Source organism: Rhinopithecus roxellana, chromosome 17 (assembly GCF_007565055.1).
Source record: "Rhinopithecus roxellana isolate Shanxi Qingling chromosome 17, ASM756505v1, whole genome shotgun sequence".
Taxonomy (NCBI): Eukaryota; Metazoa; Chordata; class Mammalia; order Primates; family Cercopithecidae; genus Rhinopithecus; species Rhinopithecus roxellana.
Genome location: NC_044565.1, coordinates 75,574,432 through 75,595,176, shown reverse-complemented (window position 1 = coordinate 75,595,176; position 20,745 = coordinate 75,574,432). Strand labels below are relative to the sequence as shown.

The 20,745-nt window shown below is 42.1% G+C and overlaps 1 protein-coding gene across 3 annotated transcripts in view; it reads right to left on the bottom strand.

Moving 5' to 3' along the window:
- The window catches only part of RASGRP3 (RAS guanyl releasing protein 3), a 130,475-nt gene that overhangs the window by 9,579 nt on the left and 100,151 nt on the right, over window positions 1–20,745 (bottom strand). For 2 of the 3 annotated variants that reach the window (XM_030921282.1, XM_010372400.2), the window contains 4 exons: window positions 19,699–19,776; window positions 14,497–14,613; window positions 10,452–10,567; window positions 4,554–4,701 (listed from right to left, as the gene is read on the bottom strand). In XM_030921282.1, coding sequence (XP_030777142.1) covers window positions 4,554–4,701; window positions 10,452–10,567; window positions 14,497–14,613; window positions 19,699–19,776 — 459 coding nt within the window. The remainder of the gene's footprint in view (window positions 1–4,553; window positions 4,702–10,451; window positions 10,568–14,496; window positions 14,614–19,698; window positions 19,777–20,745) is intronic. The other variant, XM_010372401.2, reaches the window with a different exon arrangement.

Below are 20,745 nucleotides of genomic sequence, written 5' to 3'. Positions count from 1 at the left end.
AGAGATCAAGACCATCCTCGCCAACATGGTGAAACCCCATCCCTACTAAAAATACAAAAATTAGCTGGGCATGGTGGTGCAGCATGCCTGTAGTCTCAGCTACTCAGGAGACTGAGGCAGGAGAATCGCTTGAACCTGGGAGGTAGAGGTTGCAGTGAGCCAAGATCCACTGCACTCCAGCCTGGCGACAGAGAGAGATTCTATCTCAAAGAAAAAAATAATAATAAATAAATAAAATGCAAATGTCTCCTAGGACAGAGCAATATTTTGTCTTGGGGACAGGAAGGATTATTTGACAACTAAGTAGAAGCAAGGATGGCTGGAAGACAGAGGGGCATGATCCAGAAAAGGGCAGTGGTGGCCAGGATCATCACAGCTTGATCTTTACGATAATCTAGTTTGCTTCTCTTTTGTAAAAGGTGAATGTGATGATCCAGGAAGTTAGATAATTTCCAATCTCCCACAACCTGGAAATTCCTTCTCCAGAGCCCTTGGTAATGATAATAGCAATCATAATGATGATAGCTATCATTTCTTGAACTCTTGCTATGTGAGAGGCACAGTTTTAGGCTCTTTATACATATTAGCTTGTTTAATTGCTCATGATGTCTTTATGGTATAGGTAATACTATTTTTCTCATTTTTACAGACAAGGAGACTGACTTGCAGAGAGGTAAAGTCCGTTGGCAAGGTCTCATAGCTAGTGAGGGAAAGAAGAATGTGTCACTTGAGGGAAAGACAGGAAGCCACTGCTCCTGCATACTCTATGTGTGAGCAAAGGCACTGAGGTGGGACAAGAAAGGATAAGATTTAAGAAGAGACATCCTAATATCCAGATATGTTACATTATTAGCATTGCTGCAGGAACTGCTGAAAAACATACAGTCAAGCAAGAGTGCTGGGGGTGGGGGTGAGGAGGTAGGTTTGCTAATGCTTACTTAATAGCCAGGAACAAACAATAGCTAGGAAGAGGCACTGGGCCAGTGTGCCTGCCAAGAACAAGAGAGGATGAACTCATGTGGATGGGTATGCGGGAGTATTTCCCACAGTCCTTGGATTTGAGACCACCGGCTGCTGTCATATTTGGAGTAATTATGGTGTAAGGAGCAGTGGAGTGAGAGTCAGGAGACCTGGGTGTGACTCATGGTTTTGCTGCTAATGATCTGTGTGACCTTGGGGGAAGTCACTTAACTTCTCCAGACCTCAGTTTCTTCATCTACAAAATAAGGGAATTACTAACACTCTTTCAGTTCTGGAATTCTAATTCTAAAATAAATCTTCTGCAGAGCAAGTCTGTTTGTCTTCCTTAACCTTAAAATGGAATTTATTTTAAAAGCAGATGGTTCCGGCACTGGAATCATTCTCCCACAATTCCTTTCAATGACACATCTATAGAGCTATAGTTATAAATTCCTTTGAAAACCAATGGGCTTTTTAACATGAGTGTCAGTAAAGATCAAATCAAATCGTACCAATAAAATTAAATATATTTTAAAAACAAAAACAGCTGTAAAAATTTCAAATGAGTAAATTTCAATTAAACTCTCAAAGTATCAAGGAATACATAAAAAATGTGTACTCCAAGTCATGTGATGTGCAACATGTCTAATAGTATTTTATCATGCAACAACATGGTGGGTAAGTATTAACTCCCTTTTACAGATGGAAATAGACCCAAAGATGTGAATGACTTGGTCAAAGACATAGAGTTAGCAAGGGCAAAACAGAAATTTAACCCAGGGTTCCAGACTCCAGGTCCAGAGCTTTCTACTTCATCACAGCTGCGTCAAGAATGCAGCACCAGTATCTCTGCTCCAATGAGTCAGGGGGACAGGTGTGGAACTTCCAAGAAAGTCTACCTTGCTGCTCCCACAGAACCAGGGCCTCTGTAAAAGGGAGGAACAGGACAGAAGGACTCGAGAGCAGAGATAAGACCTTGAGTTTGTTTGTTTTTTGAGACGGAGTCTTGCTCTGTTGCCCAGGCTGAAGTGCAGTGGTGCTATCTCGGCTCACTACAAGCTCCACCTCCCGGGTTCACACTATTCTCCTGCCTCAGTCTCCTGAGTAGCTGGGACTACAAGCACCCGCCACCAACCACACCTGCCTAATTTTTTATATTTTTAGTAGACATGGGGTTTCACTGTGTTAGCCAGGATGGTCTCCATCTCCTGTCCTGATCTCATGATCTACCTGCATCGGCCTCCCAAAGTGCTGGGATTATAGGCGTGAGCCACCATGCCTTTCCGAGTTTTTATTATTATTATTATTATTATTAGATTTAGAGATGGCAGCAGCGGGAGTCTCTTTATATTGCCCAGGCTGGAGTCGAACTCTTGGGCTCAAGCTATCCCCCTGCCTCAGCCTCCCGAGCACCTGGGACTGCAGGTGCATGCCAAAGCACCCGGGACCTTGAGATTTGGTAAGGGCCTTCTGACTCTCACAGCCCACCAAAAGACAGATGCATCATCCTGACTTTTGGCTGAGCCATGCCATGGCCCAGCAGCCTGACCTTTTGTTCACTGGGTCCCACTCTGTAGGAGTGTGTCACACACGGCCGCATCCCACATCAGAACTTTCAGGTCTAAGTACTTCTAAAGATTTCCATCAGAATAGAGAAACTAGAGAAACATGAAAAATGAGATCATTTTGTTTTGTTTTGTTTTGAGAGTGAGTCTTGCTCTGTCGCCTAGGCTGGAGTGCAGTAGCACGATCTTGGCTCACTGCAACCTCCGCCTCCCAGGTTCAAGTGATTCTCCTGCCTCAGCCTCCTGAGTAGCTGGGATTACAGGCACCTGCCACCATGCCCTGCTAATTTTTGTATTTCTGGTGGAGATGGGTTTTCCCCATGTTGGTTAGGTTGGTCTCAAACTCCAGACCTCAGGGGATCCGCCTGCCTTGGCCTTTCAAAGTGCTGGGATTACGTGCGTGAGCCAATGCACCTGGCCAACCACTTGCTTTATGATAAAATGATCTGGTCATGCAATCCCAGTGGAGATACTAAAGAAGAACTTCACCTTCTCTGCAGTGAATAAAGAAAGCTAGTTAGACTGGCTTTGCCCTGTGTCACATCAGCTGCTATGACCACCTGGGACCATCTTTGAGGTAATGGCTGCCTCTTATTTACCCATTCTCAGAGGAGTGTGTGCTTGAACACAGACTCTTGCATTTGGCCCCCCAAAGTCAGTTCTTTGAGCCTGGGATGGGAAAAATGTAATTTCTGGTAATGTATAATATTGGCAACAAATTCAATATGGGTCAACAAGTCAACAGGAGGACATGGCTGCCAAATAAAGCTGACATGACTGAGCTCCGGCATCTAGAAAAAGGGGTGACTGTCGCCGGGCGTGGTTGCTCACTCCTGTAATCCCAGCACTTTGGGAGGCCGAGGCAGGCGGATCACAAGGTCAGGAGATGGAGACCATCCTGGCTAACACGGTGAAACCCCGTCTCTACTAAAAACACAAAAAATTAGCTGGGTGTGGTGGTGGGCGCCTGTAGTCCCAGCTACTTGGGAGGCTGAGGCAGGAGAATAGCGTGAACCCGGGAGGTAGAGTTTGCAGTGGGCCAAGATTGTGCCACTGCACTCCAGCCTGGGCGACAGAGCAAGACTCCGTCTCAAAAAATAAAAAATAAAAAAAAAGAAAAGAAAAGAAAGAAAAAGGGGTGATTGTCATACTCATCTGGGTGCTGGGCCTCCCTCACCTGGAATACCGCATTTTCCATTGTATTTAACTTGGATATCAACTGGAAGACATTCAGGGCCCAAGAGTTTCTGTTAAGGCCAGGATCAAAAACTGACTTCACTTCCCAAAGAATTATCAAAGGTGGGGGAAGGAAGCGTGCAGTCTTCATTTGTTGCAGTGGTGTAGGTGAAGCACAGGGCTGACAGTCAGTACACCTGTGTCGGAGTCCAAGCTCCGGTAATGATTAGCTGTGCAATCCTCAGGAACCTGGGTTATCCTCTCTGAACCTCTCTATCTTCATAAGCAAATGGTGAAAGTAAAATACCCACTTCAAGGGTTTGCTATGAGGATTAGTTACCATAATGTCTATGGAAGTACTTTGTTAACCATCAAGCATTAAGTAAATGTTATTTATTATTATAACCAGCTTCTCTCCAAAAAGATTTTTTCTTCTTTTTGAGTTGTGAATTATTGAACCATGCCATGATGGATTTCTGGTCACTAATACCACATGAAATGAAAACTGGAAGGAACTCGCTAAGATAAATGCACCTCTTAATTGCAACCACTTATGAATATTAGTGGTAATGCCAGGGCTCACTGGGCTGACACTTTTCCCTGGCAGGGATTAATAAACAAACCCACTCTCTTGAGTTAACAGCCAGCCTTCCCTGTTTTTGCTAGCCCTGCATTCCTAGAAAATAACGAAACCTTGCCTCTGGTGTTTAATCTTTAATTTCAGGGAGGCATCACGTTTTATGTCTGATTCAAAGCAGACAGTGAACTTTATTTCGTGTATCATTTTCCTACCCTTTCAGAATGCCGCGCAAATAACTACTTACGTAAGAAAACAACGGAAAACAGACTTACGAATCCTGCACAGTGTTCGCAGAAGGTTGGTTTGAGATAGGTCATCTCCTGAAAATTATGGATAAATCCTGGTCCCATTTTACAGTGTAGTTGGGATTTCGCTCTCAGGAAGTAAGCCATCATTTCATCTTTACTAATTAGGCCATCCCTGTTAAGAGAATCAAAGAAGGGAGGGATCTTTGAGTATCAGGTTGCTATGTAGTTGCCACACTTGAATCACCCACCTCCCAAACCTTTGTGGCCAAAAGCAGATGAGGAATATTCACTTCTCTATTACATCTCAGAGAAAGGGCGAACCTCAAAAGGCATCTTCAGGTATTGAACGCCTTTTTCAGTGAGCAGAAAATTGGGTATGTGTGCACCCTGCATGTGTGTGTGTGCAGGGGCATATTCATGTAAGCACACATGTAGCCTGTGCACCGCGGCACAGAAAGTCTTTATTATGAAAAGCAGCTTCCTGAAGGACATCTTTCTAGTCCTTGCCTAGCTGTAAGTTTGCGAGAATTAGGATGATGGAGAAAGGCAGAAAACTGTAATAACTGGACTGACCATTCTCAAATTCATTCAGCTTGACCCTGTCCAGGCTCCTTGGTGATATTTTCACTCACATCTTAGTGGCTCATAGCCCATTCACTGTGACTGGCTGGAAACAATTCTTCCAGATCTACTCCACACAGAACAAACCTCTGGTTCTTCCCACCTTCCTACCCCTACTCACCACATACCCTGACTTCTTGTTTATCAAAAATGATCCAGTTGGCCAGGTGCGGTGGCTCATGGCACTTTGGGAGTTAACGGTAATCCTAGCACTTTGGGAGGCCAAGGTGGGTGGATCACTTGAGGTCAGGAGTTCAAGACCAGCCTGACCAACATGGTGAGAACCTGTCTCTACTAAAAACACAAAAATTAGCTGGGCATGGTGACGTGTGCCTGTAATCCCAGCTACTCAGGAGACTGAGGCACGGAGGCAGAGATTGCAGTGAGCTAAGATCACACCACTGCACTCCAGCCTGGGCAACAGAGCGAGAACTCTTTCTCAAAAAAAAAAAAATAATAATAAATAAAATAATAATAATAATAATTGGATCCACTTGACACAGGTGAGCTCCATATTGCTTTTTGTCCATTAGCATGTGCTGGCGATCACACCTTTCCTTTCCAGTTCAGAATTCTTTTCTACCTCCTGTGTCCTCTCTTGGGGCTCCTCTCTCAGAGGAAATGTTGCCCCGTCCAGCACTCTCCAGCCTCCCCGGGACTCTCCTCCTTCCAGGTTACGCTCAGTCTCTTTCCGTTTCTTCCCCCGTTCACAAATATTTTCAGGACTTTCCCACCTGAAAAATCCCCTTCCTCAGTCCTGCCACCATCTCCAACAGGTGTCTTTTCTCTCTTCCTTCTTTTACTCCCGAAGTTTTCAAAAAGAGAAATCATTAGGCTCTTTATCATTTCCTCCAGGTACTCTTTATGCCACTTGGGTTTCTAACCCTACAAATCTGTCACCAAGAACATCCTCAGTGGCCTTTTCTCATTGGCAGGAGGTCACACGGAGACATGTTTCCTTCTTTTGGTGCTCTCCCCTTAGGCACCCTGGAATTGCATGCCACCCCGCTTCTCCTCCTTCCTCTCCAGCTCTCCCTGCTCCAGCTCGCCTGCAGGGCCCTCTGACTCCTTTCAATGCCTGCATGTAGGAGGGGAGTCCCTGAAGGCTCATTCCTCAGGCCCCAGGCTCACCTCCCTCTAAGCGTTCCCACCAGAGTTTGCTCACAAGATCGCGACTCCAGCTTACAGCGGGGCTGAAGACTTCATCTCCATCCGCAGCCCTGACTGTTGTCCTGAATTTTTGCACCACATCTTCAACAACTTGCTAGACCTCTCTTCCTGATAATGCACTCTCTGTCTCAATGAACGGACCTAAGTCCAACTTCATCTCTTTCTTCCCTGTACTCCCTGCCCAGGCTTCCCTGTTGCTGTTTACTGTGCCACAATTTTCCCTCAGGCTTGAGAATTTGAGATCCCTTTCTTACCTCCTATGCAAAATAACTTTGATTTTTGTACTATAATTAAGCTATTTTGCGTAGGAGGTTAAAAAAACAAACAAACAAAAAAAAAAAAAACAGGATTCTAAATTCTCAAGCCTACTGGGAAATTATGGCACAGCCTAGCACCCAACAGTTATTTTTTCTGCTCCTCCGACCATCCATCATCAAGGAGGCACCAGTGTCTATTATTCCCTTCTTTGTGTTCTTGAGTTCTCATCATTTAGTTCCTACTTAGAAGTGAGAACGTGTGGTATTTGGTTTTCTGTTCCTGCGTTAGTTTGCTAGGGATAATAGCATCCACTTCCATCCATGTTCCTGCAAAAGACATGATCTCGTTCTTTTTTTTTTTTTTTTTTTTTGAGACAGAGATTCGCTCTTGTTGCCCAGGCTGGAGTGCAATGGCGCGATCTTGGCTCACCACAACCTCTGCCTCCCTGGTTCAAGGGATTCTCCTGCCTCAGCCTCCAGCATGTGACACCATGCCTAATTTTTGTATTTTCAGTAGAGATGGGGTTTCTCCATGTTAGTCAGACTGGTCTTGAACTCCCGACCTCAGGTGATCCGCCTGCCTCGGCCTCCCAAAGTGTTGGAATTACAGGCGTGAGCCACTGTGCCTGGCAATCTCATTCTTTTTTACGGCTGCATAATAGTCCATGGTGTCTATGTACCACATTTTCTTTATTCAATCTATTATTGATGGGTATTATTATATGACTTTGATATTTGAATAGTGCTGCAGTGAACACTCACATGCCTGTGTCTTTACTACAGAATGATTTCTATTCCTCTGGGTATATACCCAGTAATGGGCTTGCTGGGTTGAAGTGTAGTTCTGTTTTTAGCTACTTGAGGAATCGCCATACTGCTTTCCACAATGGTTGAATGAATTACACTCCACCAACAGTGTGTAAGTGTTCCCTTTCCTCTGCAACCTCGCTAGCATCTCTTATTTTTTTCTTTCTTTTTTTATTTTTTAATTTTTTTTGAGATGGAGGCTCGCTCTATCACCCAGACTGGAGTGCAGTGGTGCGATCTTGGCTCACTGCAAGCTCCGCCTCTCAGGTTCACGCCATTCTCTTGCCTCAGCGTCCCGAGTAGCTGGGACTACAGGCCCCCGTCACCATGCCCGGCTGATTTTTTGTATGTTTAGTAGAGTCGGGGTTTCACCATGTTAGCCAGGATGGTCTTGATCTCCTGACCTCGTGATCCGCCCACCTCAGCCTCCCAAAGTGCTGGGATTACAGGCGTGGGCCACGGCGCCCGGCCAAGTTTTTGACTTTGTAATAGCCATTCCTGGCTGGGCACAGTGGCTCACACCTGGAATCCCAGAACTTTGGGAGGCCAAGGCAGGTGGATCACCTGAGGTCAGGAGTTTGAGACCAGTCTGACCAACATGGACTAGTCTGACCAACATGGACTAGTCTGACCAACATGGACTAGTCTGACCAACATGGACTAGTCTGACCAACATGATGGAACCTCATCTCTACTTAAAAAAAAAAAAAAATTGCCTGGCGTGGTGGCACATGCCTGTAATCCCAGCTACTCGGGAGGCTGAGGAATGAGAATCACCTGAACACAGGAGGCAGCGGTTGCAATGAGCTGAGATTGTACCACTGCACTCCAGCTTGGGCGAAAGAACAAGACTCTGTCTCAAAAATAATAATAATAATAATAATAATAATAATAATAGCCATTCTGACTGGTATGAGATGATATCTCACTGTAGTTTTGATTTGCATTTCTCTAATGATCAGTGATATTGAGCTTTTTTCATACGCTTATTGTCAACATGTATGTCTTCTTTACAGAAGTGTCTATTTGTGTCTTTTGCCCACTCAAACGAATGGGCACTGATTTCATAACGAAGATGCCAAAAACAATCTTTATTATATATATGATAAATAAATTATTAATGCATTGTCTCACAAATTTATGACATCACTTGCTACGTAAATTTGTGTAACAGTACATTAGCCCATCTCTCCTCCTAGGGACTCACAGCGTAACACACTTTAGCCTATTAAAAGCTTTGGGAAGTCACACAGTAAAGACACCTATTTAATGCGATTTAACCCCGTGTTTCTCACATGTGACTAGTTAGTTCCTTTTTCAAAAGTACTAATTGATAGCTACTTCTGTGGAACATCGTTTGGAAAACAGTATCTTAGAGAAAACATCTTTTTGAGACTTTCCAGTATTAACTGCTCAAAACTTTAGTGTCATGTAAGTAAGATATGAATAGTTCAAACCTTCATTCATAGAAAACAATTCTATAGATATCAATAAGTAGAGATAATGATGATGTAGAGAGAGAAATAGATGCAGATATTTGCTAGGACAATCTCAATTCTGTCTCTAGAATCAACAGATAAAAGAAATGAAGACTGGGAAGTTATTTTAAGTCAATGTCCTATTTACATGTCACTAATAGTAACAAACTAAGCAAAGAAGTGGGTAGTTAGCAGGCAATTTAAATTTTACTTTGTGAAGGAAGTTAATGTTTCTAATAGAATTTATTTTAAAAGTATTCTTTGTTCTGGGTATATAATGAAGATGAATTTAAGATTTTAAGTTATGTTAATGTGTCAAGGCTTTTCTTGTTGTGTTGAATTACAGATTTTATTTTCTTAAATTCAATTAAGAAAAAATGGCTAGAGACAAGGTCCCACCATGTTGCCCAGGCTGGTGTGAAACTTCAAACGATCCTCCTACCTCAGCCTCCCAAAATGCTGGCATTACAGGTGTGAGGTATCACACCTGGCCCCAGATTTCATTTGTTAAAAATATCTCATACTAGCAAAAATATTAGAGAATTTTAATGTAATTTCATTTGTCCATTTACCAAAACAAAATCCAGCATTTCCTTACAGGTGATTCTTAAATTAGGAACTCATCTTGTACAATTAACAATTAATCAAATTATTAATAAAAATTATTAAGGATTTCTCAGCAGTTTTTTTCAAATCATTATTTTCTTTTAATGAGTTGCGTTTTAGTCTGTAAAGCGGTTTAATTTTTACAAATCATTTGACACTAAAAAGCAATATATTTTTTCTGCATTTATCAAGACAACCTTTGATCAACCAAAGAAAAAAAGCATGAATGCTTCTTGGCTATCTGCAGCTATCGTCTGCTTTAATGAAGACTATATATAAGTTTTTTTTTTTTTTGGAGACAAAGTCTTGCTCAGTCACTCAGGCTGGGGTACAGTGGTGCTATCTCAGCTCACTGCAACCTCTGCCTCCCAGGCTCAAGCGATTCTCCCTCCTCAGCCACCCAAGTAGCTGAGATTACAGGCCTTTGCCACCATGCCCAGTGAATTTTTGTATTTTTAGTAGAGACAGAGTTTCGCCATGTTGGCCAGGCTGGTCTTGAACTCCTGGCCTCAAGTGATCTGCCTGCCTCAGCCTCCCAGAGTGCTGGGATTACAGGCGTGAGCCACCATGCCTGGCCAAAAATTTTTTTTTAAATGCTCATGAGTTTTAAGATTGCCTTCAGGTCCACTAATGCGGAGGACTCTCCCAGGTTAGATCTAATTATATTTCTCCTCTACTCTTTTTTGGTGGAGATTTTTTGGGGTTGAGAGCTAAGCAATAGAGGCAATATAGCAAGTGGAGTGCTTGGATAATTTACAAATATGCACTTGTGCTCAACACTGACAACACGGTCTGCCCTGTGATTCCATTCAGGTCATGTTCATACACACCAAGAAAATAATCAGTGACAAATTAAACCTGGTTCATCAAAGCACTAGGGTTGAAGCTGTCAAGATGTAAATTACAAGTTTCCCTTCTCTCCTCTGATAATAATTTTCTGCTTTAGGATAGCTGCAGTAAAATAAAACAAAATTAAAACTTACTGATCTTTGTCCAGCACACAGAAGGAATCCAAGAAGGGAAAATTGGCAGCTATACTTTCAAAGTCCTCTTGGGAAATGTACCCGTCATGGTCATGATCATAGTTTCTAAATACAGACTGCAAAGGAAAGATCACTATTTATTGAATGACTGTGAGGCAGGCTCTGAACTTGTTATTATGAAAGCAATGATAACCAGCATATGGTCCTTTCTATCAAGGAGCTTAGAATCTAGTGAAAGATAACTAAGTCAAGAAGTCTTTATAACATACAAGACAAGTAGTTTGCTGAGGACAAAAACAGAGTAATGGTTGGATGTGGTGGCTCACACCTATAATCCTAGCACTTTGGGATTTGGAGGCAGAGGTGGGAAGATCACTTGAGCCCAAGAGTTTGAGACCAGCCTGAGCAACATAGAGAGACCTCATTGCTAAAAAAATTTTTTTAAATCAGCTGGGCATGGTGGTGCATGCCTATAGTCCCGGCCACTTGTGAGGCTGAGGCAGGAGGCTTGCTTAGCCCAGGAGTTTGAGGTTATAACGAGCCAAGATCACACCACTGCACTCTAGCCTGGGCAATAGAGTAAGGCATCATCCCCAAAAAAATGAATTTAAAATAAAATTAAAACTAAAACTTGGGCTGGGCACGGTGGTTCACACCTGTAATCCCAGCACTTTAGGAGGCCGAAGTGGGTGGATCATCTGAGGTCAGAATTCAAGAGCACCCTGACCAACATGATGAAAACCCCATCTCTACTAAAAATAAAATAAAATAAAAAATTAGCTAGGTACGGTGGCACAACGCCTGCAATCCCAGCTACTCAGGGGGCAGAGGTACGAGAATTGCTTGAACCTGGGAGGAGGAGGTTGCAGAGAGCGGAGATGGCACCATTGCACTCCAGCCTGGTCAACAATAGCAAAACTCCGTCTCAGTAAATAAATAAATAAATAAATAAATAAAACAGAGCACTATTGGTAGAGGGGAAAGAGGAGGTAGATTAAGAAAGGTTTCCTGGGAAAAGCAAGGTTTAAACTGAAACCTCAGGGTTGAGTAGAAATTGGCTTAGTGAATTTACAAATTCCAATACCATGACAATAGAAAATAAAGTTTTAAGGTGTTATCTCAAAAAATAAACTGTACATTTAAGGTAATTCCAATCAAAATCCCAGTAGGGATTTGCTTTAAATGAACAAATTGATTATAAGGTTCAAATCAAAGTGGTTACGTTGAAAACAGGCTAAAAATTATTTTAAATGAAGAGTAATGAGGCGGAACATGCCCTTTCAGAAATCAAATATTCTACACAGCTACATTAATCAAAACAACATGATACGAATTACCATAGAGAGTGGAGTCCAGAAACAAACCCATGTATATATAGGAATTTAAAATATCAAAAAGTATCTTTTAAAATCCACAGAGAAATTATGGATTATCCAATAACTGCTACTGCGTTAAATGACTAATAATCTTACAAAATAAATTACCTCCAAACTAAATTCTAGATATATTATATATTATTTATTTATTTATCTTTTTAGAGACAGGATCTCACTCTGTTGCCCAGGCTGCAGTGCAGTGGCATGAATATAGCTCACTGCAGCCTCAAACTCCTGGAGTCAAGCCATCCTCCTGCATCAGCCTCCCAAAGTGCTGGGATTATAGGCATGAGCCTCCGCACTAGTGTATTACATAGTTTAATGCAAAAAAACCCAAAGCTATAAAACACCAAAGATAAATAGCTGAAAATACTTTTCACATTTCATAATCTTCGTGTGAAAAAGGGCTTTCTTAGCACGACATCAATGTCAGAAGCCATAAAGAAAAATATTTTATTTAATGAAATGCAAAAAATTTGAACCAAAAAAGCTCAATTAACAAATTTTAAGATAAATGTCAAACAGAGCAAGTTATTTGCGGCATATGCGAGAGCAAAGACACAAAACTCAAACAGGCAATCACCAAATAAAAATACAAATGGTCAATACATCCATGGAAAGTGATTCAGCTCTGCTAATCATTACAGAAACATAAATGAAACTTTTTTTAACCTCTCAGATTAAATAAAATCTTAAAATACTGTAATTGATCATCTTCTAGGGTATGAGACAATAGTAACTTTTGTATCAATTTAGTGACGTAAATAGCCACAATATTTCTGGAGGACAATCAGGAATTTTAAGTGCCTACTCTCTGACACAGCAATTCCACTTCTAGGAATCTGTTCTAAAGAACTCGAAGAAAGTTGCATAAGACATACATGTATATATGTATGTAGTGTCCCTGTGTTTATATATACATAGAGATAGAGAATAAAGTCATATAAGATAATCTACAAATTATCAGTGGTTATCCCTGGAGAATAGAATTACCAAGACCTGAAAGTAAAGCTTTTTATTTTCTATAATTTATGTAATGCTTTAATATTCTTGATGATTCTATCTTCCTTTATAATCAGAAAAGAACAAAAAAGTTTCCCATTGCCCTCTGCAAAATTAGGTTTTCAAAAACTTTTGTAAGTTCTTTCTGCAAACACATGTACACAAATTTATATTTGAATTTGATTCCAGTTGTAATTAATCTCTTTCCTTTTCCCAGTAGTTTCTGTCTGTTCTATCTATCTATATTGCCCTGTGTTGCAAGTTGCTTCAGGAGTATTTTGGGAAGTAGTTAGGTATAAATGAATGAGTTAATTAAAAATATGACTAAAATGAGCCCATCTCAAGCGTTTTCATAGGTAACAGAATTGTGCAAAATCAGAAAACATTACCTTTTTATTTATTAAATCCCAGTATCATTACTTAGCTATAATAAAAATAGCTTAAAAGTTAACTATTTTGGAATGCCTACTATTTATAGTTTAACATCCATATTTATACTGCAAGTAGATTTTTTGTGGAGTAAAATTCATCACAAAATCCAGGTCTTTTGTTTGACTGAACCAATGGTAAGGAATTTGGAGAATAAGGAAGAGAGAGTAGGTAAGGAAGACAGAATGAGACAGAGAGAGAGAGAGAGAGAGAGAGAGAGAGAGAGAGAGAGAGAGAGAGAGAGCAGAGGAAGTCAGTATGTAGAATGAGACTGGGAGAGGGAACAGCTCTGTCTTCCGTTTCCTGGCTTCAGACATTCCTGAGCTGCAACTCAGTCCTTGCATTCCCTGGGGGCCCCTGGATCCTTTTCTCACCTTCCCCAGCTCTAAGCTGGATCTGTTACTACCACAGGCTCCATTGGACCTTATCTCTTTCTCAGACCTTCCCTCACTAATATTCCTTTTGGCACCACCCTTTTCCTTCCTGCCTCACACGCTCCACAAAATTTTTCTTTCAGCACCTCCTAGTTCCCTAAATTATCCAAGATGTAAGACATTCTTTCTTTTTCTTTAAATATCTTCTCCCAGAAAAAAGCACATTCTGTCCCAAAGACTCAATTCTGTTGCCACCAGCAGATGTACCTACCAGTCCATTAAAGTCGACATTTAATTCAGGATCACAGTTTCCTGTACCCTCGATGTTTCCGTGTTCCCCCCATTGGCACTTCTTTTTCTACATGGAAAACTCTGACAGAGGCTTGTCCTACATTAGGTGATTTTTCTAATCTCAATAACATTGGGCTGCTGTGTCATAAAATTCCAAAACTATACAAAAGGAGAAACTATCCAACTTACAGGATTTCTTTCCTGCCCTTGGGTAATCAATTTATTGGGAATCTTAGTGGGACCTATGTGGGTTTTTCATGAGTGATTCTAATCCCCAATCCCTTGAGCTTTTGACAGTGACAGAGGTGGCAAATGCCTGGGAAAGAGAATTGCTGGGAGTAGCTGAGAGTATCTGGGCAAGAGAGAGTAGACTGACAACAAAGGGAAAAGGGACTTCCTGATCAATTCTCCCCAGGGCCCAATGCCAGGTAGCACTAAGTGCCTGCTAAATTGTTCCTACCTGCCAGAGGGTTGTTTTCATAGATTCCATCAGATTCGTGGACAATCACGGAATATTCTGGAAAGAGAAAGGGTCTTCAAGTGCCCTCTCTTTATTCTCCCTCAACCACTTACCTCAACTAATTTCCTTATGTGCTTGTTGATGACCGTGGGGTCTGGCTTTGGCATCACCCCTAATGCCCACTCGAGGGGCACCACAGGCTTGTTGGGTGTTGTAGGGGAGGTAGGCTGCTGACAAAAAATACACATATTTTTCAACTTTATTATTATTATTATTTTGAGACAAGGTCTGGCTCTGTCACCCAGGCTGGAGTGCAGTGGCATAATTTCGGCTGCAACTTCTGCCTCCCGGGCTCAAGCCATCCTTCCACCTCAGCCAACCAAGTATCTAGGACTACAGGTGTGTGTCACCATGCCCAACTAATTTTTGTATTTTTAGTACAAATGGGGTTTCACCATGTTGCACAGGCTGGTCTCCAACTCCTGAGCTCAAGCAATTCTCCGGCTTAGGTCTCCCAAAGTGCAGTGATTATAGGCGTGAGCTACCATGCCTGGCCATATTTTTCAACATTAACTGGGGCTTTGAGCAACTAGGAGGACCAGGGACACTGAGAAGAATGAATAAGTTTTGTATATTCATAATACCAGCAGAAACTTACATGCTTATAAAACAGGATCTTATGTTAATGGAATCTAATCTGTAACTAAATACATGTTTAGATACTGCCTTTTGTTTAACAGCAACTTATATTCTATTATTTTATTTTTATTTTTTATTTACTTTTTTGGTTTTTTTGAGACAGAGTCTCTCTCTGTCACCTAGGCCGGAGTGCAGTGGCAAGATCTCGGCTCACTGAAATCTCTGCCTCCCAAGTTCAAGTGATTCTTGTGCCTCAGTCTCCTGAGTAGCTGGGATTACAGGCATCCACCACCAAGCCCAGCTAATTTTTGTATTTTTGTTAGGGATGGGGTTCCACCATGTTGGCCAGGCTGGTCTCAAACTCCTGACCTCAGGTGATCCAGCTGCCTCAGCCTCCCAAAGTGCTGGAATTACAGGTGTGAGTCACCACACCCAGCCTAAATTCTATTATTTTAAATGGGAAAAAGCAGTGCACTCCCAGTCCATCCAAAAATCCTCTCCAAGTTCTCCAAATATCACCAAAACTTATTTATATAACAATCCATCATGGATTTTTGTGTAATACAGGATATAAAAACACCAGTTACCTAATTCTCTAATACTTAGTGATCAGTTATGGTGCATGCAGCAAATGGATACCAGTGGGTAGCCAAGTTTATGTCCTCACGTCTGCACCTTGCTCAACACGCTTAAGCACTTCTGACTGTTCTGCCAATCATTAGGTCTCTCTGGCCATTTTTGTTCAACTCGCTTTCTCCACAGATTTTTCTGCATTCTCACAAGACATTTGCACATAAAACTGTGAGGAAGATGGTAGCATAATGCATAACATGCTTGGACAACACAAGCACAGAACACAATCCCTTTGGGAGACCAGCCAAGACTGGTGTTCACTTTATATCCTCTCCCTGAAAGTTTCATACAATGTCAACATTTTTGCTGGTGCACACATGCAAATCTATTTTTTTTTCTATCCTTTCTTTTTAATTTATTTTTATAGAGGCTGGGCACAGTGGCTCATGCCTGTAATCCCAGCACTTTGGGAGGCCGAGGCAGGTGGATCACCTGAGGTCAGGAGTTCAAGACCAACTAGGCCAACATGGTGAAACCCCCTCTCTACTAAAGATGCAAAAAACTTAGCCGGGTGTGGTGGCACGTGCCTGTAGTCCAAGCTACTTGGGAGGCTGAGGCAGGAGAATTGCTTTAGCCAGTGAGGTGGAGTTGCAGTGAGCTGAGATTATGCCACTGCATTCCAGCCTTGGAGACAGAGCAAGACTCCATTTCAAAAAAAAAATCACATTTGTATATATATATACGTGTGTGTGTGTGTGCGTGTGTGTGTGTGTGTGTATTTTAGAGACAGGGTCTCACTATGTTGCCCAGGCTGGAGTGCAGTGGTTATTCATAGGCACCATCCCACTACTGATCAGCACAGGAATATATATATATATATACACACACACACACACATATATATATCCTGTTAGTCCTGTCCCTCTAAGAGAACCCTGACTAACACAATTATTTTCACACTCCATCCCATTTCCAGCTTCCCATCCTACTAAGAGCCACCTCTATCATTCAATAAAACCTCTGCATTCACCATCCTTCAAGTCCGTGCGACCTGATTCTTCTTGGATGCCAGACAAGGACCCAGGTACCAAGAAGGTAGGGTGTAAAAGGCTGTCACCCTGACTCTTCACTGAGCTGGTTAACACTTAGCCATCCATGGACAGCAACTGCTAAAAGAGCATTAACTGTAACACAACCCTAGATGTTGTCTTGGGGCCAGAGCCCAAAAGCACTCTCCCCGGCCCCCATGCCGGCACCGGCTTGTCTGCATGTTCCCCCTCCCGCAAGGGGTTTGAATGTGGCCATACCCCTGTCGCAAGTCTCAGTGAAGGGATCCAGGGAACTCTCCCATCTCATCAGGACATGTCAAATAGGCTGACACTCCACTTAGAGAAGAGACAGAAAGACTCGGAAATGTCTTGTGTTTAGAGTCATAGGATTTCAGCACTTGGAAGGGACTTTCGAAAGCTTTTGCTCTTACAACAAATAAAAAGAGTTTTGTATATTTGATGGAAATATCTCCTAAAATTGGAAATAATTGATCCTGAAAAAAAACTAAAGTAAAACTAAAGGCACACAAGGCAGACAAGTGTGCTAAAATGGCCATTCCTATGCTGTTCCTGAGATGAGGGATGGTAGAAGCAGCACTAGGATGGAAGACAGGCCTGACACTGAATCCCAGCTCTCCAACTTAGCAGCTGTTTGATCCGAGTGAGATACCTACTCTCACCAGACCTAGTTTCTTTCTTCCTTCCTTCCTTCCTTCCTTCCTTCCTTCCTTCCTTCCTTCCTTCCTTCCTTCCTTCCTTCCTTCCTTCCTCCTCCCTCCCTCCCTCCCTCCCTCCCTCCTCTCTCTCCCTCTCTCTCTCTCTCTCTCTCTCTCTCCTTCTCTCTCTCTCTCTCTCTCTCTCTCTTTCTCTCTGAGATGGAGTCTTGCTCTGTTGCCCAGCCTGGAGTGCAGTGGTGTGATCTCAGCTTAGTGCAACCTCTGCCTCCCGGGTTCGAGTGATCCTCCTGCCTCAGCCTCCTAAGTAGCTGGAACTACAGACACATGCCAGCAGGCCTGGCTAATTTTTGTATTTTTAGTAGAGACAAGGTTCACCATGTTGGCCAGGCTGGTCTCAAACTCCTGACCTCAAGTGATCTGCCTGCCTTGGCCTCCCAAAGTGCTGGGATTACAGGCATGAACCACTGCTCCTGGCCCAGACCTAGTTTTCTTAACAGAGTTAATAAGATAAACTGTGTATGATGCCCTGCCAGGCATTCAACAGCTGGAAGCAATTCTGGTGCCTAATTGGTGTCAAGAGGTGGAAATTCTGTATGCACACATACAACAGGGCTTAACACACCATGGCCAGGTTCATCATGACAAAACTACAGAATTAGGGAGGGGCTTACAAATTCCTTTTTGGTTTTCAAAAGCTTTGGCTTTCTTGCTAGCTTTAAAGAGTCTGGGTCCTCACTCCTACCATTGCGTGTGCCATATCATCCCGCATGGCTCTGTTCTGCAGTATTTCCAAGAGACGAGCCTCCTGAGACTGGCAGGAAGGAGAACATGCTCATGGAACCACATGCACTATTTTAAGGACAGATGCTACCAGCTCAACTGACTCAGACTCAAGTGCATGTCCTGCCAGGGCCAGAGAATGGCTCTCACTGCCATTTTGTCTCTTTCGGTCTGATGGTTCAGAATCACAGTAGGTATTAATAAACCTAGGGGGCATAGTGACTATGTTATAGAGTTCAGCTGGTAAGGATGAGATCTTTATAAGAGAACTGATCTCAAGATGTGATTATAAGAAGCAAGCATAGGCATTTTATTTTCAACATGTGAGCCTCAACCTCACTATAAATGTTTGTTTTGTTTTGTTTTGATTTGGTTTTTTTGAGACAGAGTCTTGCTCTGTCACCCAGGCTGGAGTGCAGTGGCGCCATCTCCGCTCACTGCAAACTCTACCTCCCAGGTTCACGCCATTCTGCTGCCTCAGCCTTCCGAGTAGCTGGGACTACAGGTGCCCGCCACCACGTCCGGCTAATTTTTTGTAATTTTTAGTAGAGAAGGGTTTCACCATGTTAGCTAGAATGGTCTCAATCTTCTGACCTTAGGATCCGCCCACCTTGGCCTCCCAAAGTGCTGGGATTACAGGCGTGAGCACCATGCCCGGCCAACCTCATTATAAATTTTAAACTCATCCAGGCATTTTGTATTAGTGCAAAGCATAGCTAAAATATAATCCATCCACTAAAACCAATGAGTGGTGTATATTCAATAATGCAATTTCTTCAATCTCATTATATAAAGTTTATTTACTAAGAGTTTGCCATCTACTAAGTGAGACACTATCCAATGTGACATCCAAATTCTGAGTTGAATCAATGGTTAGTAGAGAAATTTGTAAATTATGATCAAGATATTTAAAATTTTAAATCTAATTTTATGATGAATGGAGCTTTTTTAAAGCTTGAAACAGTCTAAATGATCTTTAACATTAAGATGAGTTATTATTCTTTTCCTTTCTTTTTGGTCCTAGGTGTATTGAATTCTTAGCAGGAACACAACAAACAGAAGATCAATTATAAAACAGAGTATGACGTTCTTCCTCTTTATTAGCCTCTGGTTTGAAGACATAATTCTCAAACTGTCAGGGCTAAGCTGTCCCATTGATAAAATGGGAATAATGGCCGGACGTGGTCGCTCGTGCCTGTAATCCTAGCACTTTGGGAGGCCACGGCGGGCGGATCACGAAGTCAGGAGTTCGAGACCAGCCTGGGCCAACATAGTGAAACCTTGTCTCTACTAAAAATAAAAAAATTTTAAAAATTGCCAGGCATGGCAGTGTGTGCCTGTAATCCTAGCTACTTGGCAGCCTGAAGCAGGAGAATCACGTGAACCCAGGAGGCGGAGGTTTCAGTGAGCCGAGATCACACCATTGCACTCCAGCCCAGGTGATAGTGCAAGACTACGCCTCCAAAAGAAAAAAAAAAAGAATAATATCAACTTTTAAAATTCTTCCATTTTAGAACATAAAGCAACATTGTAATAGCCAATTACTGACAAAAAAATAGTGAGTGGCACTGATCCTTAGAGAGAAAATAATACCTACCGATTTAGAATTCCTGGGCTCCAGCACCAGTGACAGTTTGTAAATATCATCTTCAGTGTGATAGAGGTCGAGGGAAAGCTATAACAAAATTAAAAGGGATAAATATGTTGGATTACATTTATTTATTTATTTATTTACGTTGCTGAATTTTTGTTCAAGTTGAATGTTTAAGTTCACTGTCTAATACAGGAATTTGAGTAAATGCAGAACAATAAAAAGGCGGCATGCAGAGACGGAAAATGAACTTTAAAAGAGAAAACGTTAATCCTGGTTAATCATCAGTTATCGACGAGAACCATCAACTTAATTCCTCAGCGATATTTACTGAGCAGCTCCCAGGTGCTCAGTGCTGAGTCACAGATGAGGGCTACCTGATGTTTCCAGGCTGGAAGCGGGGACAGATGCAAACAATAAGACTTGTAAATGTAATAAATGCTGCCCTTGAGGTTTGATTAAAGAACTGTGGAAATAAAGGAGCAGTTAACTAGGCTCCCATTATTTGAGAGCATTATGCTAAGTCCTAGTGAGGCAAGCTGATATAAAATCATTCCTTGCCCTCAAGCACCTGATAATTTATTTGAATAAATAGGGCCTGAACCTAAAAAGGTGTGTTCATAGCAATAAAAGGCAGCGCATGCTGAGTGTGAAGTAGTTGCCCCACTTTAAGTGTTCCAAGAACCGGTCAGAAATCAGGGAGGCAGCATAGTAAATACACGAGGGCAGAGGCTGTGTAGTCAGGCAGGGCTGGGTTCAAGCGTGGAGCCTGCCACTGGCTAGCTGTGTAACCTTTAGCAAGTAATTTCCTCTCTGACACTCAGTTTCCACATCTGGAAAATGGAAATGATCATAAAAGTCCCTACTGAGTTGGATTTGTATCAGGACCAAATGAAATAACGCATGTAAAGTATTTCACACAGGACCTGGTACACAGTAAAATCTCAAGAAGTGTTATTTTGTAGTGTTAATGTTACTGTGTTATTATCGTATTTGTTATTTGTTATATTATTATTATGCATAGGGGCCACTGGAGACAGAAATGATCAGGAT